Here is a 22,923-nt window from a genome sequence, read left to right as displayed (position 1 = left end):
TCTTCTCATGGTCGAAAAATAATCTATTATGATTGGTCAATGATTTTCTTACGGTTCTTACGGTTACGACTAAAAATTTGTTACGTGCAATGGCCTTTACAGGCGTAGGAAACAACTTGGAGTAATTTGTAATGTGTAATATTAATTTTATAATTTATTGTACATGTAGTACAAGAAAAGCAGGTTCTAATGATAGTTGAGAAAATTTACGGACTGATTTTTACAAAATATATTTTAGAATTCTACTGTAATGTTTGACTAGAATTGTAAATTGTTTAAAACAGAAAACTCAGTTTACGACGTCGCAAAAATGTGGCTTGAATCCGCTCAGATTCGTGCGCAGGAAATACAAAATCTACCGGCTCCAAAATTGTATGCAGTGGAGCTTTAAATTATTTTCATTAATAATACATGACATAAATACTTATAATAAATTACTTATAATAAAAATAATAATAATAAATTACTTATAATAAAAATAATGTATTTCTGATAATAAAATAACGCAATTTTGGTAATAATATATATTGTGAATATATCTCTCGAAGCCGACTTTATCTATTATTTGGACTATTACCTATAGTCCAAAAGTTTTAGAAAATAGAAACAATTTAGACGATTTAAAAAAGAAAAATTTTCTTTTACTATTATATATATCGTTACAAAGTACGCGAGATTAGGCATGATAGCTTGATGCGCTTGGATGTCACAAAATGACGGCCTTTCGCTTGCCTGTCACTGCCGCTGTCCAAATATTACAAAAAATACGATCGATTAAAAATCGTTAGCTTATCGCCGCAATATCGTCTCGTTCCGCATTCTGCGAAAAATCAATCTATGACCTTTCACGTGGCCGATTCGAGAGCGCGCGCGCTTTCGAAAATCACGTGACGCGCGCCTCATTAGTCGGTCACGTAGCTAGGAAAAGCCAATCAGGATGAAATTCTATCCGCAGGGAGACAGCGCTCGGTACTCTTTTCGGATAATATTCGCTGGTTTAAGTTAGTCCTTGAAAAGTGCTAGGATCGTAAACAATCGTGAAGCGAGAAGAAGAAGTTTGAAGGTGCGATACAAGAGAACATTACAAAGAGAAAACTATTCGACAAGTAAAAGTTCTACATTTTGTTCTGTTTCGCTGCGACTATCAGAATAAAAGCTTTCCGCGTGTGACGTGATCCAATTTGACATAATATAAGTATTCGTAGAAACGTAAGATTATTACTTTTTGCCCGAAAATACTTCCACATATCGTCGAAACAAGTAATGCAAAAGCTATTGTATAACGTGTTTAAGTGAAACGGTGAGGCCAAACGAGCCAGTAGTTCCACTATAGGATTGTTAGACTACATACGAGGCACGAGGGACAAGGTTGAGTAAGTTGCGATTAGCGCATTAACTTAAACGCACATTTTTAGATGCATCTCACGACGAATCTCATGTTGCATGAAGAAAAAGCGACAAATGGCATGGCACTCTAATTTTATAATAAGTCGTAATTTTAAAATTGATTCCAGATAGAACGTACTTAATTTAACGATGCGATAATAAAGTTTCCCTTTTTATGTAACTGAAAAATTAAATTTTGTGAACTGTGATATTTATCTCATCGAAATGTGATCCCTCACGAATTTAAAAACACTGCTGCTCGAGTCTTTATTTTCTTATGATATATCCTTACATTACCGGCAATTGTGCCGGCAATGTACCGGCTATTTACACGAAACACATCCGAACTGATTTGAAAAGACCAACGAACTGGATGTGTAAGAAAACTGATAAACAAATACTCGGTTGACGGCCAGAGTTAGATGCCTTCATATAAAGAAAAACGTTGAGTTTCAACATCACGCAAATAAATTCCTCGCGCGTCTCAGATAATTTGCACGCTTTTCCCAGACAAGTGTAAATCGCGTCAGATTTTTGCAGCAAAGCGAACATAATTGCATTTCTTGCAATAAGACGAAATAAAATATTTAAATGTAGTGTCATAAATCGTTGCCGATCCAAACTCGAACTCTCCCTTTCGCGATCGACAATAAATAATTGAATTAAATTAACGTCAGCGGGTTGGAAGTATTATTCAGTCATAATTATAAATTCCAATAATCCTGTTTATGTGGAAGATGATTGTTCGACAATAAAACTGTCTTCCAATGCTAGTGAAAGTTAGCACTCTCTAATATAAAACTTTTGGCAAGCATGGCTGTTGTTTACAATTCATTTGCAGATCTTACACTAGCAATTGCATTGTTATTTTTCGATCCTTTAATGTCTCATACTTGCATATAATTGTGTAATTTTATAATCTGTATTTCGTATTTAAGATAATATGTATAAAATGCCACAGAGAGTCTTTCAATGTTAAAACATATACTGCAACCCCATACATTTTGTGTTGTAGCATTATTTCACCATGGCAAAGTCAGATACGACAGCACAGAAATGGAAAGAGAAGGGTGATGAAGAGTTTAACAAAGGCAATTGGTCTGAAGCCTTAATTCACTACACAGACGCAATTAAATTAGTAACAGAGGACAACACTGAGAAGGCATTATATTACGACAAACGAGCTGCCACATATTTCGAGCTGCGTGATTACGACAAAACGATTGAAGACTGCAACAGTGTGAAGAAAATATATTATAAATTATTTTCCATATCAATGTTTCGCAAATTTTTAGCACTAATAGAGTTAGAGAGATTCGAGGAGGCACGTCAAGACATGAAAATGATTTTATGTTACTCAGATAACACGATGTCTCAGTTTCTACCGACGCAATTTCATGAAATTTCACACAAAATTAAAGAAAAGGCAAGTGTTAATATCAAAATAAATATACATAACTACAAAAATTCATCAACTTGCAAAACGCGTTAATTTGGTCTAGATAATATAAAAATAATAACACATTTTTCATACTCAATATATGTATTTTAATAAGAGTTCTTATTTCACTCAATATTACATATAATTTAACAAACGGATTTGAATTCTTGTCTCTCTTATTATATAATTAGTTATTCCTATTGATTAATAGTACACACATTAAATAGATAAAAATTACGTCATACAAATATAATCTTTTACCGTTAATTTATATTTTTATCACAGATCATTATATTCAAATATGCGCTTAATTTCGTTTTGTATTAGGTATCACAAATGATGGGTTTAGCGTTTAACGTGAGCGTAGATAAGGAGAAACGTGAAAACGCCATGATTAATCTGCTTAGGCTCGCAAGTTGGAGAACTGATGCCTTCGAGATTTTCATAAAGGAAGTAGGAGAAGATGATGAAGTGATCTGTAGCGCGATTCGTATTGTAGACGAGTTATGCCAAAACAATATTAGTCAAACTGAGCCCACTATAATAAACGTTGTTTTGCCTTGGTGTCTGGAAATGATGAACAGCAAATCTACAGAAAGAGTCAACGCGTCTCAATACTGTTTACAGGTAAATATCATCAAACGAAATACGTGTAGTTATCATGCACATATTTCAGTAATTAATTTATTGTGTATTTCGGTTTCAGAATATATTGAACAAATATAGCGGCATGAATAATAAACCCAGTTCAAAACCCGACGAGGATTTGTGCGAAGAGCATAAGAAAGAAATTAATACGATTTTGTCGTGCTTGTTGAATAGTGTAGAGAGTAAAACGATAACAGGACTTGCTAGAGACGCAATAATAGAACTTATTACGCGTAACATTCATTATACTGCGTTAGACTGGGCCAAACGATTAGTCAAGTTTGACGGTTTGAAAAAATTAATGGAGGTTGTCAGTCAATTGGAGGAATACCAATACGAATCTTCGTTCGACATCACGTCTTCCACGCGAACTATTATCAGTATGTCCTTAGCAAAGATATGGAAAAACATGGACCGTAATGACGATAAGGGGACATTTGTCAACGCCATTGATAAATTTATTAGGGATAAATTGCTTACATCTGACACAGAATCTAAAGTATGAATTTTGTAACTTTGGATCTTTTCTAATTACTTGAATTGTTTTAAAATAAAAGATCCATTATCTCTCTAACCATAGCGTACTTGAGAAATTTAAAGCAATATATTTTTAAAGCAAAAATGTCAAAAGAGATTTTCTTTTAAATTGTCGATTTTGTATATTCTGTAACTTTATACTATATTAAAATACGGTTATAACAGAGTTTAATCAAAATTTACTGAAGAATATGATTTTGTCATCTATCGTATTTTCTGAAGCATAATTTATCAGAGATTTCTCCTATTTTTCATCAAAATTAAATAAAGCTAACTATTGATATTTTTTTTAATTAATTATTATTTCATAAAATGTATAAATTTATAAATTGTTATCATCGATTGTCTTACAGCTGCGTGGAGTAGTTGCGATAACAACCCTAATATTCGGTCCGTTAGAAGTTGCAGACAGAATTATCTTCACAAATCCGATGACGAGTAAGAGGATTCTCGATATGGCGAAAACGGATGACGTATTGCAACAGAAAGTGGTTTGCGAATGCCTCGTTGCCGCTATGACTAAATATAATGAGGTAAACGCGCTCATAAATGAAGGTGTAAAGATATTGCGGAAGCTGTATCAATCTAAGGATGATGTAATACGGATTCAAGTGTTTGTGGGTTTCTGCAAGTCGAGCAGGTTTAAAAGCGGTTACATTATCGAACCGTTCGCGGGTGAAGCGACAGACAAATTGGTCAAGGTTTGCAGACGATTATTAATAAATCCCAAGAAAGAAAAAAATATGACAAAATGGGCCGTTAAAGGCCTATCGTACCTCACTTTCGACGGCAACGTCAAAGACGAGTTGATCAAGGACCAACAAATCATTCAAACAGTTTTCGAGCTCGCCAAGATTAGCGATCAATCAGTTCTCTACAGTGTGGCCACGACGCTGGTAAACTTGTGCAATGCTTATGACAGGCAAGGATCTACATTTATACCTGAGATGGAAGAATCGATAACACTTCTCAAATTTTATTTTCTTGGAGAATATCTGGCTAAAGATGACGAAGACTTCGTGCAGGAAAGACGGTGCCTGTTAGTGAAGAACGGTGTGACCGGCGCTCTGGTCAGCCTCGCCAAAACTGGCAACCATAACTGCAAGGAACTGACAGCCCGCGTATTCTCCGCTATATGCGGTAAAGAGGAATTGAGAGAAATAGTTGTTCAACAAGGCGGTACGGAGGCATTGTTGTCGTTAGCGCTGGATGGCACAGACAAAGGAAAGAAGATAGCTTCGCAAGTCTTAGTCCGTCTGACACTCACGTTACGTCCTGAAGTTGCATTTCCCGGTGATCTAATGATGGATGTTGTACAGCCGATTACAAATCTCTTGAACCCGGAGTGTTCCGTTAATGAGAAATGCGAGGCTCTAACAGCTTTGTACAATCTAGCTTGTGTCGACAATACTATGCGACTACATATATTCAACGACTCAGGATTTGAGAATTTCAACAACTATATGAGCGATGATCATAACATGGTGGACTGCGCGTACGCAAAACTAATAAACAATTTGGTATTAAGCAGTAAAGTTGCTATTCAATATGTTGAGCAGAGATATTATCAACTTGGGTATCTTATGAGTTGGTCCGTGGTGAGCAACGAAGATGAACGTACAAAGAAGGCAGCAGCTGAAACGTTAGCAATACTAACGACAGTCAGCAAAGAGGCTTGTGAAAAATTACTTCGCTGGAATCTTTGGCCGACATTCCTACACCTTTTACTCAATAATCTAGACAATGACTTACAACGTAAGGGTATTGAAATTGCGTTAAATATGATGAATAGTACGAAAGACGTCGCTGCAAAACTCATGAAAACAGACGTAATGGAACCTTTGAGGGAATTGAGCAAGAACGATACCATGCAAAACAAGGAGATCAAGGAATTAGCATCCCTTGTTCTAGAGGCTGCTGCGAAATGGGACAACATCGAGGGAAATGTCGAAGGGAACGAATCGTCAGATAGCACTGATGATATAGAACATGTCGATTAAGAAAATTATATATAAATGTTAATTGGGATTTTAATGTCATATTAATAGGATTATATTTTTTATTTTAATAAATGAAGGTTCAATGTACTGTGTAATTAATAAATTGTGGAACTTTGCACTTACGAAACTCTTGTCCCGGCGCTTTTTGCCCATGATAAATAACATTTTAGCATTTCAAGCACAGAAGTATATTTTTTCGGGAGGCTTGAGTCGCCGCTATATCTCAGCGAAAATCTCTTTGTGAATTCTTAATTGCCGTTCTTGCGAGTTAAAATTTTTTCTTCTCTGTTGCCAGCAGTCGGTGGAGCTCGGAGAGTGCCGCTTACGTATGGACGGTTTTTATTTTAGCCTTGTTATTGGAAAATGGACGCACCAGCTTCTCTTAATGCTGCTAAAGTTTGTTCATCTTGTGGCAACCAATCAACCTAAGTATATACTTTATATTTATAATGTATACATTTATATTAATATATATGTGTACAAGCTACTTACGCTTTTAACGTTTTTTGTAACGAATTTAATTGCTGAATTTACATCTTCCGCAGCGTTCTCACAGCACAGCTCAATTAATCTCTAATCTATACTCCGTCCAACGAGAGATCATGGTTGATCAAATAGTGTTGGAAAATATCTATTAAAAATAAAAATAATTTAACGCGAACACCTTGTCGCGGCTCTGTGCTTTATCGTTACTTATGTTTGATCAATCATGATCTCTCGTTGGACTAGACGGAGCATAGTAAAGAGCGATATACGCTATATGCGCCGTATATTACGTTTATTACGTTAAGGAATACGCAAGGGGACCTTTTCTAAATGCAAATAATATTTAGACGCACAATTATAATTATCTGGATTTTTGCAGTTCTCAAAAGACCGTCGGCGTTCTTTACGCGTATTAAAAATAATATTGGCCTTTTCTGCGCGTTTTCAAAATAATGCTGGCTTCTTCTACGGATTTTTCAAAAAAACTTTAAATTAATATTTTAAAATTATTTAAAACAAAAGAATTTTAAGTAGATAGTTCTCAATGCGCTATTTAAAAAAAAAGACGCTAGCGTTTTCTACTCGTTTTCAGAACGGACGCTAACATTTTTTATGCGTTCATTAAAAACGCTGGCGTTCTTTTTAAACGCGCAAACAACGTTGGCATTTTTTTGTAGATCGCGCAGAAAACATTGGCCTTTTTTGTTTGACAATGTGTCGAGAACTATGTACTTAAAATTTTCTTGTATAAATATCTATATTTCTTTTATAAATAATTTTAAAATATTATTTAAAATTTTTTGTCATCAATAATAACTAACTACTTCATAATACTTAAGACAATAATGATTCCATCGATATATCGATTATAGTACTATCTCTTCTGTGATAAAGTATCCCGCGTCTTGTGTTTATCGTTAGACGACGAGTCCGATGACTCGTTACTATAACACGAATGGCAAGACTGAGATAGTGGACGTCGACAACGAAATCGGACTGAAATGTGTAAAATCCTGGTTCTACTTTAAGGTAGTTAGTCCGTGACAACACTGTCAAAAGGTTAATAATAGACAAATGACGTATAGTATTTGTCTGGGATTGTTCGCGTTATGCAAGTGTGTGTGTAAGAATCTCATATGTACATGTATATATAGACACTAATACTTCAAAGGTTAGCTATCATATGCGTTCATCGCTAATATAAAAAATTGTGTACTTTATTTATCAATTACTTTGAAACTAGACGTTCAAAGGTCTTGTATTTTTGTAAGTATATTTTTACAAGTCTCTTCTATCGTCTTCTTGTTTTCCATAAAAGTTGCAAGAGTAGTTTAATCGCTACAATTAGAAACATATCAGAAACCGTTATTGTACCTGTGATACATGTAAAAAACTTTGATTCCAATTATCTCAACTTCGGTACGTCAATTTTTTTCTAATTGTATAGGTGTGTAAATCGTTTTTACATTAATATACTGTTCAAATTTTATGAGGTTTCCAAGAAAATGAGTTTACCGACTAACTACCTTAAACGATTCGTGGCAGTGAAATTCACAGTAAATTATAGAGATAAAAATCAATTTTATGCGCCATGTAATGGAAATAAATTGTAAAGTTAATATTACAGGCTATTAATTACTTCAAGTATTATACATACAATTATACATATATATGTACAAGTGTTCATATCAGGCGCGTTCTCATACAACAAGGAAAATTGGTTCTATTGAAAGTTGAGAAAATTTACTGGTTGAATTTTAGAAAATTTGTTTTGGTAAAATTTTACTGTGAAATCTGACGCAAATTGCAATACATCTTAACCAGAAACTTCAATTTACGATGTCGCACAAATGTGATTTGAATCCGCTCAGATTCAAGCACAGAAAATACGAAAACTACCGGCTTCAAAAGTGCTTTGCACAATAGACTTGTAAGTTATTTTCCATTATTAATAACTAACATCGCTATTTATAATAAAAAGAATTATGATTCTAATAAAACAACGTAATTTTGGTAATAAAATGTATTACGAATATATCCCGTAACCGCGAGAAATGCAATTCTTTTACATGCAACATTAGTGAAAACAATTTAAACTAATTTGAGTCATGATTTAGTCCAAAGTTTTATAAAATACAAACAATCGTTGATTTAAAAAAAAATTTCCGAGTATCGTTACAAAGTGTGCGAAAATGGACAGAACGCATAGCGGCCTTCCGTTCGCCCGCCCCACCTGCCATTGTTTAAATATTACAAAAAATACGAACATTACGGTTGATTAACCCGATTAAGGATCGTTAGCGCGCATGCGAGGCGCATATACCTGACGACGATCAGGCATTCTTATCCAGGACTCTAATCCTAGTGTTAATCCCGATGTAATTCGAGTCGAGCATTCCTATTGGTCGCGACATCTCGCTCGCAACTTTGTTTCATCGCGCGCTGCATTCGACGAGTTCGAGCTTATATAAGACACCGTATATAATGTCTCGTTCTGAATTCTGCAAAAGATCAGTCTGACGGCCTTCCACACGGTCGAGTCTGCGCTTTCGAAATTCACGTGACGCGCAGCGTCGTGCTCATTAGCTATGCCGATGCTTCCCGGTTTAAACTACTGCTTGAAATGTGTTAGGATCGACATGAGAGAACAAAGAGAAAGCACTCCGACAGTGACAGGTAATAAAGGATCTATTTCGCCAATAATCTATATGAAAGCTTGCCGCGCATTCGATGTGATCCAATTCGATGTAACAAAGATATTCGTAACAAACGTGTGAGATTACTATTATATTACTTTATGGCCGAAAATACCTCGACGAATCGTCGAGGCAAGTAGAGCAAAACGTTTTATCCCCGCTCGACCACAGCATTGTATATCTTACATAAGTGAAATAACAGTAAAGCTAAGTGATCGAGCCAGTAATTCCATGGTAGGGCTATTAAACAGTACAGGAGTTCTCCTAAATGAGTTGCAATTAGAGCATTAACATAAACGCACGTTTAAAAACATCTCATGTTGTACGAAGAAAGATCAGCGACGAATGACAAAACGTTCTAATTTTATAATAAATCGTAGTATCATAACAGATTCCAGACCAAGATACTTCTACAATGCGATAATAATGTCTCTTCTCTTTATGTAATAGAAAGATTAATTTCCGTGTACTGTGTGATGTTTTTCTTGTGACCTCTCGAAATGTGACCTCTTACGAATCTAAAGTCTTTGTTGAACGAGTATTTATTTTTTGAAAATTGTGGCAGTCTGTTATACGAAACTAGGGTTTGAACAGACCAAAGAACTGGATGTATCAAAGATAAACAAATACACGGTTAACGGCACGTTAAATGCCCTCATATAAATAAAATGTTGAAATTCAACCTCACGCAAATAAATTTTTCGCGCTTCTCAGATAAATCGCACGTCTTTCTTGAACTAGCCTTCGTCTATTCTTTTTCGAAAAACTTCCTGAACTGGTGCAATAAGTTAGAGTAAATCAAGTATATTTTGTTTTACTCTAATTTATTGCACTAGTGTACCAGATCAGGAAATTCTTCGAAAAAAAACAAGCAGACGCTCTCGCCGAGGAATTTAAATTCCCGACACGAGAAATGGAGGAACGTAAATTGCCCCTGACTTTTGCAGCGAAGCGTACATAATAAGTGTACATAATAAGTGTACATAATTGCATTTTTCATGTTAAAACAAAATAAAATATTTTCGTGTAGCATCTTAAATCGTCGTCGATACAAACCCGAATTTCCGCGATCGATAATAATTGAATTGCAATTAACGGCCCCAATGCTCCTAATTATGTCAATGATTCACCGGAAATAAACCTGATTTTTAATGTTAAAAAAGTCGGCTTTCCAATATAAAAATTGCAACAATCGATTACAATTTATATAAAGATCCTATGCTAATAATTGCATTGTTGTTATTAAATTAATTGTGTGTTTATTTTCCCTCCATTAATGTCTCATACTTGCATATAAATATTTAGTAATAATTGCGTCATTTATACTTTCCGCATTTAAAATACTACGTATAAAATATCGCAGACAGTCTTTCCATGTTAAAACATATAACGCAGCATTATATAATTTGTGTTGTAGAGAGTGATTCCACCATGACAGAGTCAGATATGACCGCACAAGAATGGAAAGAAAAGGGTAACAAAGAGTATAAAAAAGGCAATTGGGCTAAAGCACTGAATCACTATACAAACGCACTGAGACTAGCAGAGGATAACGCTGAAGAAGCTGTGTACTACAAAAATCGAGCTGCCGTTTATTTAATGCTGCATGGTTACGATAAGGCGGTTAAAGACTGCGACATGGCGTTAATGATACATCGTAGTGATCCCAAGGCATTGTATCGCAGATGTCAAGCGCTAATGGAGTTAGAGAGATTCGAGGAGGCATATCGGGATGCGGAAATTATTATTTCATCTTACCCAAATAACAAAATTGTTCGACCCGCAGCGGCGCGCTTACTTGAAATTCTACAAAAACGTCTTAACGAAAATGCAGAAATTAGAACCAAGGTAAATGTGTACATAACTATTACAAAAGTTCATTTACTAGCAATCGACATGATAATTTGGTCTCGATAATAACTGTATAATAACTGTAACACATTTTTCATACTAGATATATTAGTATAATAAGAGTTTTTGTTTCACTCAATGCAACATTTAATTTGACAAATGGATTAAAGTTTTTTTATTATTATGTAATTATTAGCTCTTATCGTTAATAGTTTACACACACTAGATGGATAAAAAACACGTCATAAATATTATTTTTCACAGTTATTTAAATTTTTTTTTACAGATCATTATATTTAAGTATACGCTTAATTTTGCTTTGTATTAGATATACACAATGTTAGATCTAGCATTTAACATGAGTGCAGAAAAGGAGAAACGTGAAACCGCTATGAATAATCTGCTTGTGCTCGCACGTGAGAAAGTTGGTGCCGAGGCGATCTTCGAAGAGGAAAATTTATTCAAAATCACACATGTTGTGAAACTGCAAAAGAACAAGAAAATGATCTGTAGCGCGATTCGTATTGTAGGCGAGTTATGCAAAAACAATATTAGTCAAACCGAATCCATTATGAAATACGTCGGTCTGCCTTGGTGTCTGGAAATGATGAACAGCACATCTTCAGAGAGAGTCAACGCGTCTCAATATTGTTTACAAGTAATTGTAATTGTAATTGTATTTTAAGCGAAAAACGTGTAGTTATCATGCACGTACTTCAGTAATTAATAATTTAATAATTTCTTGGTTATTTCAATTTCAGAATATATTGAACACCTACAGCGGCATGAATAATGGACCCGATTCAAAACCCGACGAGGCTTTGTGCGAAGAGCATAAGAAAGAAATTGACACGATTCTATCGTGCTTGTTGAATAGTGTAAAAAGTAAAACGATAACAGGCCTTGCTAGAGACGCAATAATACAATTTATTACACGTAACATTTATTATGCTACGTTAGACTGGGCCAAACGATTGGTCGAATTTGACGGTTTGAAAAAATTAATGAAGGTGGCCAGAGTCAATTGGAGGAATACAAATACAAAGAATCCTCGATGAACATTACGTCTTCTACGCGATCTTTAATCAGTGTGTGCTTAGCAAAAGTATATGAAAAGATGTACTATGATGATGATAAGAGAACATTTATCAACGCCGTCGATGACTTTATTGGAGACAATTTGCATTTGTCTTATACATTGCTTAGTACAGAATTGACGGTATTTTCCGACATCTTTTTTCATTATTTAAATTATTTAAACTTAAGGGTCATCTTTTTAATTATAGCGTTTTTGAGCAATTTAAATTCTACTTTCTAAGCAAAAATATCAAAATATACTTCTTTTTCAATTATCAGTATTGTATATTCTGTTTTACATTAAAATACGATTATAAAATATAAGAGTTTAATCAAAATTTATTGGAGATTGTGACTTTTTCATTTATGTATTTTCTGAAACTTAATTTCTCTTATTTTCTCCAACCAGAGATTTCTCCTATTTTTAATTAAAATCAAATAAAACTAACTGTATATTAATATTTTTTAAATTAATTATCGTTTCACCAAAAAAATCATAAATTAATCGATTGCTTTACAGGTGCGTGCAGTAGTTGCGATAACAACCTTAATATTCGGCCCGTTAGATGTTGCGGACGCAATTATCTATAAAAAAGGGAGGTTTGAGATAATCCTCGATATGGCGGAAACGGATCACGTATTGCAACAGAAAGTGGTTTGCGAATGTATCTTTGCCGCTGCGACTAAGTATAATTATCTCAACGTGTTCCTTGAAAAAGGTATAGAAACATTGGAGAACCTGTATCGATCTAAGGATGATTCAATTCGGGTCCAAGCGTTTGTGAGTCTGTGCAAGTTGAGCAGATTCGAAGAGAGCAGTTTACGCGATATCGCGATATTCAATTCGTTCCCATATGGAATGTCGAAAGAATTGGCCAAGATTTCTAGACGTTTCTTGATCAATCCCGAGAAAGAAGATATGAGAAAATGGGCCATTATAAGCCTGTCGTATCTCACTACCCACCCGCGATCAAAGAGAAGTTGATCGAAGACGAAGAAGCCATTAAAGCGATTATCGAGCTTGCCAAGACTGACGATCAGTCGGTAATCTATGCCGTGGTCACGACGTTCGTAAATTTGTGTGACGCTTATGACAATCAAGAACTCATACCCGAGATGAACGAATTGCTAAAGTTTCGCCAGCATCATCACATTTTCGGACGAAACGAGAAACTGAACACCGACGAATTCATGAGTAAATGACGGTGCGCGTTAGCGAAGGCCGGTGTCACCAGCGCTTTGGCGAGCCTCGCCAAAACAGACAACCGGAACTGCAAAGAATTGATAGCCCGCGTATTCAACGCGATATGTATTCCAGAAGAAGTGAGAGAAGTAGTTGTTCAACAAGGCGGCACGGAGGCATTGTTGTCGTTAGCGCATGTGGATGGCACAGACAAGGGAAAGAAATACGCTTCGCGAGCCTTGGTGCATCTGGCACTCACAATAGATCCTGAGGTTGCATTTCCCGGTCAGCTAATCATGGAGGTTGTTCGGCCGATCGTAAATTTCCTGGACCCGGAGTGTTCCGTGAATGAGACTTGCGAGACTCTAACAGCTTTGTGCAATCTAGCTAGCGTCAACGACAACATGCGAAAACGTATATTTAACGAAGCAGGATTTGAGAAATTCGCCAACTATGTGAAATCGGATAACTACATGTTGATACTCAAATCCGCACTACTATTTGAAAATGTGACTTTATGCCGTGAAATTGCTATCCAATGTCGCGAGCTAGATTCTAAAATTATGTATCTTGTGTTCGACACATTGTGGAACGACGAATCGACAAAAATGAAGATAATAAGACAGTTGATACTGGAGGTCTAGCGAAGATCACGGCGGTCAGTAAAAAGACTTGTGAGGAAATACTCAACTTGGATTCCTCGATGAAAAAGCTACGCTATTTCCTCTCTAATCCAAACGTACAATATAGTAATATTAAAATTGTGCTAAACGTGATGAGAAGCATGAACGACGTCGCTGCGAAGCTCATGGAAACAGACATAATAATGGAATAAAAGAAAACATTGAGCAAAAACGATACCGTGCAAAAGAAGATCAAGAAATTAGCATCTCTTGCTTTAGAGGCTGCCGCGGAATGGATCATAATCAAGAGAAACGTCGAAGGGAACAAATCATCACAAAGCACTGATAAAATGTAGAACATGACGATTAAGAAAATTATATGTAAATATTAACTGGGATCTAAATGTCATATTAATAGAATATTGTTTTCTTATTTTAATAAATGATAGCACAATGTATAGTATAATTAATAATAATAATGGAACTTTGCGTTTACAAAAGACTCCTGCCCCGGCGCTTTTTACGTACGATAAATTTAATATTCTATGTAGCTTCTTCGAGCACAGAAAGGACTTTTTTTCGACAGGATTGCGTCGTCGCTATGTCTCTGCGAAAATCCGTTTGTGAATTCTTGATTGCCGCTCACGCAGATTAAAATTCCATCCTTCGCTGTTGCCAGCAATTAGTGGAGCTCGGAGAGTGCTGACGACGTATAGATGATTTTCATTTCGTCGGCTGGTTCTTGCAAAATGGAAGCGCTTCTCTTAGCACCGCTAAAGTTTGTTCATCTTGTGGCAATCAATCAACCTATATATATTTAATAATAATATATTATAATGTATACATTTATATGATTATATATAAGTGTACAAGGCTACTGACGCTTTTTATGTTTTCTATAACAGATTCAAATGCCGAATCTTTGAAGATTTCATTGTTTTTTATGTTTCCACAGAAAATTTAAAAAAAAAACCTAAGCAGCCTACTCGTCACAGCTCAAATAACCTCCAATGTAAAGAGCGATATACCGGGAAGCGTATATCACGTTCGACACGTTAAAATGTCGTATACGCGCGGTCAAATTCGCGCTATCGAAAGTCACGTGACGCGCAGCGAAAGGTGTCTCATTAGCTACGCCGGTCACATGGCTAATAACAGCCAATCCGAATAAAATTCTTTTCCAACGAGACGACACACGGTGCTTCTTTCGGATAATGCTTGTCGGTTTCAATTACTCCTTGAAAAGTCCTAGGATCGTAAACATAGAGCGAGCACAGGAAGTTTGAGGGTTCGAGCGACACGAGAGAACTAAGAGAAAGCTGTGGGACAGGTAAAGAATCTACATTCTGTTCTGTTTTGCCGCGATCATCTGAATAAAATCTTGCCGCGTGCGACGTAATCCAATTCGATGTAATAAAGGTATTTGTAACCAATGTGAGATTACTACATTTCGGCCGAAAATAGCTCGACGAATCGTCGAGGCAAGTAGAGCAAAACGTTTCATCCCCCCGCTCGACCACAATATTGTATATCTTACACAAGTGAAACAGTAAAGCTAAGTGATCGAGCCAGTGATTCCATTGTAGCGCTATTAAACAGTACACGAGTTCTCCTAAATGAGGTGCAATTAGAGCATTAACATAAACGCACGTTTAGAAACATGTCATGTTATTCGAAGAAAGAGCAGCGACGTATGACAAAATATCCTAATTTTATAATAAATCGTATTAATGTCTCTTTTTTTATGTAAATGAAAAATTAACTTTTGTGTACTGTAATATTTATCTCGTCAAAATGTGATCCTTCACGAATCTAAAGCCCTTCTTGCTCGAGTCTTTATTTTCTTATGCTACCCTTCAGTCACCGACCGTTGCGTTGTGACGATCTGTTTACACGATACATACGTTCGAACTGGTTTGAACAGACCAAAGAACTGGATGTGTCAAAGAAAAAAACCGAAATAACCACTTGGTTGACGGAACATTAAATACCGTCATATAGACATAAATATCAATAGAACGAGATTTAATCTCACGCAATTGAATTTCTCGCGAGTCTCAGATAAATCGCACGCCTTCCCGGATACGCTTTCGTTGAAGAATTAAAATTTTCGATTCATAAAAAGGAGAAGTGTAAATTGCCCCTGACTACCGCAGCGAAATGTACATAATTGCTTTTCTCGCATTAAAATGAATTGAAGTATCTAAGTTTAATGTCATGAATCGTTGTCGATCCAAACCCGAACTGTCGCGATCGATAATAATTGAATTACAATCAGTAGGTCGATAACATTGTTCAGTCTATATTTAACCCCAATGCTCCTATATTTATGTCGAAGATAATTTATCGAAAATAAATTTGTCCTTCAATGCTAGTGCATTGTAGATTAGCTATCTGCTCTGTAATATAAAAATTGTTGCAACAATCAATTATGATTTATATGCAGGTCTTACGTTAAAAAATACAATGTTATTATTATTAAACTGTAAGTTTATTTTTGACCCATTAATGTCTCATACTCGCGTATAATTATTTTGTAATAAGTTCATAATCTGAGCTTTTCGCATTTAAGATAATACATGTATAAAATGTCATAGAGAGTCTGTCTATTATGTTAAAAGATACATTGCAACATCATATATTTTGTGTTGTAGTTTTGTTCTATCATGGCAGAGTTAGATATGACTGCACAGGAATGGAATGAGGAGGGTGATAAAGAGTTTAACAATGGCAATTGGTCCGAAGCCTTAAGTCACTACACGAAGGCAATTCAACTAGCAACAGACGACACTGAGAAAGGATTGTATTACGATAATCGAGCTGCCGCATATTTTGAGCAGGGCAATTACGACGAAGCGATTGAAGACTGCAACAGTGTGTTAAAAATATTCCCTAACGTTCCCATAACATTGTTTCGCAGATTTTTAGCATTAACAGAGTTAGAAAGATTCGAGGAGGCATTCGAGAAGGATGAGGACAAGAAAATTATTTCATCTTACTCAAATGATACATCTTCCACAAGTGATACATCTTGCTCAAATGATTCACCACATCATCATATAGCGGAGCAATTTCGTGAAATTTCAGAAAAATATATTAAAGAAAAAGCAAGTATTAATGTCAAAATAAATATTCATATAACTACAAAAAGCCATCAACTCGCAAGACACGTTAATTTGGTGATAGTAGATAATATAAAAATAATAACACATTTTTCATGCTCAATATATATATTTTAATAAGAGTTCTTATTTCACTCAATATCACATATAATTTGACAAACGGATTTGAGTTCTTGTCTCTCTTATTATATAATATATTATTTCTTCTTATCGATTAATAATCTACACACTATAGGTAAATATTACGTCATACAAATATAATCTTTCGCAGTTAGTTTATATTTTTATTACAGACCATTATATTTAAATATACGCTAACTTTTGTTTTGTATTAGGTATCACAAATAATGAGTCTAGCGTTTAACATGAGCGCAGATCAGGAGAAACGTGAAAACGCCGTGATTACTCTGCTTAGGCTTGCACGTTGGAGAACTGATGCCTACGAAATCTTCATAAAGGAAGTAGGAGAGGATGATGAAGTGATCTGTAGCGCGATTCGTATTGTAGCCAAGTTATGCAAAAACAATGTTAGTCGAACTAATTGTAAGTCCACTATGATAAACGTTGTTTTGCCTTGGTGTCTGGAAATGATGAACAGCAAATCTACAGAGAGAGTCAACGCGTCTCAATACTGTTTACAGGTAAATATTATCGACTAGAGAATGTAGGTAGTATACACGTATTTTAGTGATTGATTTATTGCGTAATTCTGTTTTAGATTATATTGAACACTTATAGCGGCATGAACGATGAATCCGATTCAAAACCCGACGAGGCTTTATGTGAGATGCATGAGGAAGTAATTGACAAAATTCTGTCATCCTTGTTGGATAAAATAGTAAATAAAACGACAACAGGCATTGCTAGAGACGCATTAATAGAATTTATTACACGTAACATTCATTATACTGCGTTAAATTGGGCCAAACAATTGATCGAATTTGGCGGTTTGCTAACATTAATGGAGGTAGCCAGTCAATGCCAGAGCGAATATTGCAATTCGTTGGATATTACGTCTTCCACACAAACTATAACCAGCGTGTGTTTAACAAAAATCGATGAAAACTTGGATGAAAATGATAAGGAAGGATTTTTCAACATCATTAATGAATTTATTAGAGAAGATTTGAATTCGACTGACGTAGAATGTCATGTATGAATTTTGTAACTTTCGATCTTTTCTGATGACTTAAATTGTTGTAAAATAAGAGACCGAGCATCTTTTTAACTATAGTACAATATTTGTGAAATTGTCGATATTGTGTATTCTATAAGTTTCAAGTTAATACATGATTATAACAAAGTTTAATCAAAATATATTGAAGAATGACTTGTTTATCTATCGTATTTTCATAAGCTTAATTTACTCTTAATTAGAGATTTTTCCTATTTTCAATCATAGTTTAATAACACTGAAACTGTCTTGATTTTTAAAGAAATAATTATTATCTATATATATATATATATATATATATATATATATAAAGTCGCTTAATTTTTTATTTGAAATAATTATTGTTTCACAAAACGTCAAAATTCATAAATTGTTAACCGTTTTTTTTTTTTACAGGTGAATGCAATAGTTGCGATGATAACCTTAACATTCGGCCCGTTTAATGTTGCAAACACAATTATTACTACAGACGGATTTGACATGATAATTGTGGATTTATGGAATGAGAATGACTTATTGCTACAAAAAGTGATTTGCGAATTTATCTATGTCGTTGTAACCAAATATGACGAATTCATCATGTTCATACGTGAAAGTCTTCCTATATTGGAGAAACTGTTTTATTCTGAGGGCCCGGATAATCTTGAGAACCTGAGATCATTCAAATCAATTCAGGTTCGAGCGTTCGTGAATATTTGCAAGATGAACAAATTCGAAGAAATAAAATATTTCCGGGCTGCCTATATATTCGACGATGAAGTGCGGATACTTGTTTGGCTGGAGGTTTGCAGACAATTTTTGATCAGTCCTCAGAGAGATATGAGAAAATGGGCCGTTGCAGGTCTGTCGTATCTCACTTTCAATCCCGTAGTCAAAAACACGTTGATCGGAGACCAACAAGCCGTTGAAGCGATAATCGAGTTCGCCAAGACTGAAATTCAATCGATTCTCTATCAAGTGGACACATTGTTGGTGAACTTGTGCAGCGCTTATGACAGGGAAGATCTTATAATTGAGACGAAAACGTTTGTCGATCGTTTTTATCTTGAGGAACGCATACAGGTCGCGGACAACAACGTGGGAGAAAGACTGCGCGTATTAGTGCATGCCGGTGTGACCAGTGCTTTGGTGAGCCTCGCTAAAACAGGCAGCGAGAATGGCAAGGAATTGATAGCCCGCGTTTTCCACGCGATATGCAGTCGACAGGAGTTGAGAGAAATAGTTATTCAAGAAGGCGGTACGGAGGCATTGTTGTTGTTAGCGCTAGATGGCACAGACAAGGGAAAGAAGATAGCTTCGCAAATCTTAGTCCATCTGGCACTCACGTTGCGTCGTCCTGAGATTGTATTTCCCGGTGATCTAATGATGGATGTTGTTCAGCCGATCGTAGATCTCTTGAGCTCGGAGTGTTCCGTTAATGAGAATTGCCAGACTCTAACAGCTTTGTGCTATTTAGCTAGTGTCAACGACAGCATGCGAGAACATATATTCAAGACAAAATATGAGAACATCGAGCGCTGTATGCGTGACAATGACAACCAGTTGAAGCGAACGTCCATACAACTCACAAACAATTTGGTATCATACCGTGAAGTTGCTTTTCAACTTGTTGAGCAGAGATCTGATCAACTTCATGATCTTATGATGTCGTCCATGGTGGACGACACAAATGAAAATATAATTTATACAAAGAAAGAATTAGCTGGAATGTTTGTAACGTTAACGGCAGCCAGCGAAGAGGCTTGCAAAAAATTAGTTGGCTGGGAATTTTGGCTGACATACCTACGTTTTTTACTCAATGATCGACACGATGACTTACAACATAAAGGTACCAAAATTGCATTAAATATGATGAGAAGTACGAAAGACGTCGCTGAGAAACTCATCGAAATGGATACAATAATGAGACAAGTGAGAGAATTGAGCAATAATGACACCATGCAAAACAAGGAGATCAAGAAATTAGCATCCCTTGTTCTAGAGGCTGCTGCGGAATGGGACAATATCGAGGGAAATGTCGAAGGGAACGAATCGTCAGATAGCACTAATAATACAGATTAAATTCGATTAAGAGGATTAAATGTGAATAATTAACTGGGATCTAAATGAAACATTAATAGAATATTATTTTTTATTTTAATAAATGACAGCACAATGTACAGTATAATTAATAAATAACGAAACTTTGCATTTACAAGACTCCTGTCTCGGCGCTTTTTACTTATAATAAATAATATTCCAGCTTCTTCAAGCACAGAAGTATACTCTTTCTCAACAGGTTTGGATCGTCGCTATATCTCTGCGAAAATCTCTTTGTGAATTCTTGATTGCCGCTCTTGCAGGTTAAAATTTCTTTCTTCGCTGCTGCTAGCAAGGGTGGAGCTCGGAGAGTGCTGAGGTGCTGACTACGTATAGATGATTTTCATTTCGGCGGTTGGTCCTTGCAAAATGGAAGCGCTTCTCTTAGCACCGCTAAAGTTTGTTCATCTTGTGACAATTAATCAACCTATATATATATTTAATAATAATACATTATAATGTATATATTTATATTATTATATAGGTGTACAAGCTACTGACGCTTTTTATGTTTTCTATAACAGATTCAAATGCCGAATCTTTAAAGATTTCATTGTTTCTCATGTTTCCATAGAAAATTAAAAAAAAAACCTGAGCAGCGTACTCGTCACAGCTCAAATAATCTCCAATGTAAAGAGCGATATACCGGAAAGCGTATATCACGTTCGACACGTTAAAGTGTCATACGCTGCGCTCAAAGAGTTCGGGCTTATCGCTGTAATAAAGCTCTGCTGAACTTTTTCTATTGCTGAACTGGCTGCACGAGTTCAGAGATTTTCTTTTTTACTCCACCTTGGAAGGAAAGAGATAAGCGCTGCAGAACTAGTGCAGCCAGTTCAGCAATAAAAAACTGATCCAATGTCTCATCTTGAATTCTACGAAAAATCTGACGGCTTTACGCGCGGTCGAATCCGCGCTATCAAAAGTCACGTGACGCACAGCGAAAGGTTTCTCATTGGCTACGCCGGTCACATGGTTAATAAAAACCAATCCAAATGAAATTCTATCCCAGCGAGACAACGCACAGCGCTCCTTTCGGATAATGCTTGCCGGTTTAGATTACTCCTTGAAAAGTCCTAGGTTCGTAAACATAGAGCGAGCACAGGAAGTTTGAGGGCTCGAGCGACACGAGAGAACCAAGAGAAAGCTATGGGACAGGTAAAGAATCTTCATTCTGTTCTGTTTTGCCGCGATCATCTGAATAAAAGCTTTCCGCGTGCGACGTAATCCAATTCGATGTAATAAAGGTATTCGTATCCAACGTGAGATTACTACATTTCGCCCGAAAATACCTCGACGAATCGTTAAGGTAAAACGTTTCATCCCCGCTCGATCACGCTATTGTATATCTTATTCGAGTAAAACGATAAAGCCAAACCAGCCAGTAATTACATTGTAGGGCTATTAAACACAGTACACGAATTCTCCTAAATAAGTTGCAATTAGAGCATTAACATATATAAACGCACGTTTAGAAACATATATTATACGAAGAAAGAGCAGGCGACGTATAACAAAACACCCTAATTTTATAATAAATCGTATTAATGTTTCTTTTTTTTATGTAATTGAAAAATTAACTTTCGTGTACTTCAATATTTATCTCGTCGAAATGTGACCCTCCACGAATAAATCTTTGTTGCTCGAGTTTTTATTTTCTTATGTTACTCTTATGCCACCAATCGTTGTGATGTCTGTTTATACGAAACACGTTTTAACTTGTCTGAAGAGTCCAAGAAAATGGATGTGTCAAAGAAAAAAAACGAAAAACAACCACTCAGTTGACGAAACGTTAAATACCGTCATATATAAATAAAGATGTCGATGGAACGAGATTTAATCTCACGCAATTGAATTTCTCGCGAGACTCGGATAAATTGCACGCCTTCCCAGACACGCTTTCGTTGAAGAATTTAAATTTCCGACTCGTGAAAGGGCTGATCGAGTGTAAATTGCTCTTGACTATCGCAGCAAAATATTATACATAATTGCATTTCTCGCTAAAACAAACAGAAATATCACGAATCGTTGTCGATCGAAACCCGAACTGTAAACGCGATCGATAATATGTATAATTGAATTACAGTCAGTAGATCGATAACATATTATTCAGTCTATATTTGACCCCAATTTTCCTATATTTATGTCGAAGATAATTCACCGAAAATAAACCTGTCTTTCAATGTTAGTGCGAGTTAGCTCTCTAATATAAAAATTGTTGTAACAATCGATTATAATTTATATGTAGGTTTTACATTAGAAAGGGCAATGTTATTATTAAACTATAAGTTTATTTATGACCTATTAATGTCTCATACTCGCATATAATTATTTTGTAATAAGTTCATAATCTGTGCTTTTCGTATTTAAGATAATATATGTATAAAATGTTATAGAGAGTCTCTCCATGTTAAAACATACATTGCAACATCATATATTTTGTGTTGTAGTGTTGTTCCACCATAGCAGAGTCAGATATGACTGCACAGGAATCGAATGAGGAGGGTGATAAAGAGTTTAACAAAGGCAATTGGTCTGAAGCCATAAGTCACTACACAAAAGCAATTAAACTAGCCGCAGACGACACTGAGAAAGAATTGTATTATGATAATCGAGCTGC

The 22,923-nt window shown here is 35.6% G+C and overlaps 2 protein-coding genes and 1 pseudogene across 3 annotated transcripts; all 3 read left to right on the top strand.

Annotated features, from left to right (window-relative positions):
- The first annotated feature begins 1,032 nt into the window (after nucleotides 1–1,032).
- Nucleotides 1,033–6,957, top strand: LOC139775979 (protein unc-45 homolog B-like). Of its 2 annotated transcripts, none has more exons than XM_071712366.1 (5): nucleotides 1,033–1,209; nucleotides 2,402–2,812; nucleotides 3,155–3,454; nucleotides 3,534–3,974; nucleotides 4,366–6,957. In XM_071712366.1, the coding sequence occupies exons 2-5, from the start codon at nucleotides 2,414–2,416 to the stop codon at nucleotides 6,010–6,012; spliced, it is 2,787 nt and encodes a 928-aa protein (XP_071568467.1). In that variant the 5' UTR covers nucleotides 1,033–1,209; nucleotides 2,402–2,413; the 3' UTR covers nucleotides 6,013–6,957. The 2 variants fall into 2 exon arrangements, with proteins under 2 accessions (XP_071568467.1, XP_071568468.1); XM_071712367.1 differs by lacking the exon at nucleotides 1,033–1,209 and adding an exon at nucleotides 1,225–1,373.
- Nucleotides 6,958–10,622: 3,665 nt separating this feature from the next.
- Nucleotides 10,623–14,382, top strand: LOC139775977 (protein unc-45 homolog B-like; annotated as a pseudogene).
- A 3,009-nt stretch (nucleotides 14,383–17,391) lies between these two features.
- LOC139775963 (protein unc-45 homolog B-like) lies at nucleotides 17,392–20,415 on the top strand. The gene is made up of 3 exons (XM_071712349.1): nucleotides 17,392–17,691; nucleotides 17,769–18,203; nucleotides 18,621–20,415. The coding sequence occupies exons 1-3, from the start codon at nucleotides 17,398–17,400 to the stop codon at nucleotides 20,283–20,285; spliced, it is 2,394 nt and encodes a 797-aa protein (XP_071568450.1). The 5' UTR covers nucleotides 17,392–17,397; the 3' UTR covers nucleotides 20,286–20,415.
- The last annotated feature ends 2,508 nt before the right edge of the window (nucleotides 20,416–22,923 follow it).

The sequence above is a fragment of the Temnothorax nylanderi genome, unplaced genomic scaffold (genome assembly GCF_030848795.1).
Source record: "Temnothorax nylanderi isolate EJ_2023f unplaced genomic scaffold, tnyl_v1.0 TNYL_tig0109_pilon, whole genome shotgun sequence".
Classification (NCBI taxonomy): domain Eukaryota; kingdom Metazoa; phylum Arthropoda; class Insecta; order Hymenoptera; family Formicidae; genus Temnothorax; species Temnothorax nylanderi.
The sequence above is the reverse complement of the archived record's forward strand: the minus strand, read 5'-3'. Positions and strand labels throughout refer to the sequence as shown.

What these genes read in the sequence shown, in the direction of transcription:
- LOC139775979 (XM_071712366.1), top strand. Translation starts at nt 2,414, where the DNA reads ATGGCAAAGTCAGATACGACAGCACAGAAATGGAAAGAGAAGGGTGAT. An exon ending in CACACAAAATTAAAGAAAAG is followed by an intron (nt 2,813 to 3,154) that starts GCAAGTGTTAAT and finishes GTTTTGTATTAG; the next exon opens with GTATCACAAATGATGGGTTT. An exon ending in CATCTGACACAGAATCTAAA is followed by an intron (nt 3,975 to 4,365) that starts GTATGAATTTTG and finishes ATTGTCTTACAG; the next exon opens with CTGCGTGGAGTAGTTGCGAT.
- LOC139775963 (XM_071712349.1), top strand. Translation starts at nt 17,398, where the DNA reads ATGAGTCTAGCGTTTAACATGAGCGCAGATCAGGAGAAACGTGAAAAC. An exon ending in CGTCTCAATACTGTTTACAG is followed by an intron (nt 17,692 to 17,768) that starts GTAAATATTATC and finishes ATTCTGTTTTAG; the next exon opens with ATTATATTGAACACTTATAG. An exon ending in CGACTGACGTAGAATGTCAT is followed by an intron (nt 18,204 to 18,620) that starts GTATGAATTTTG and finishes TTTTTTTTACAG; the next exon opens with GTGAATGCAATAGTTGCGAT.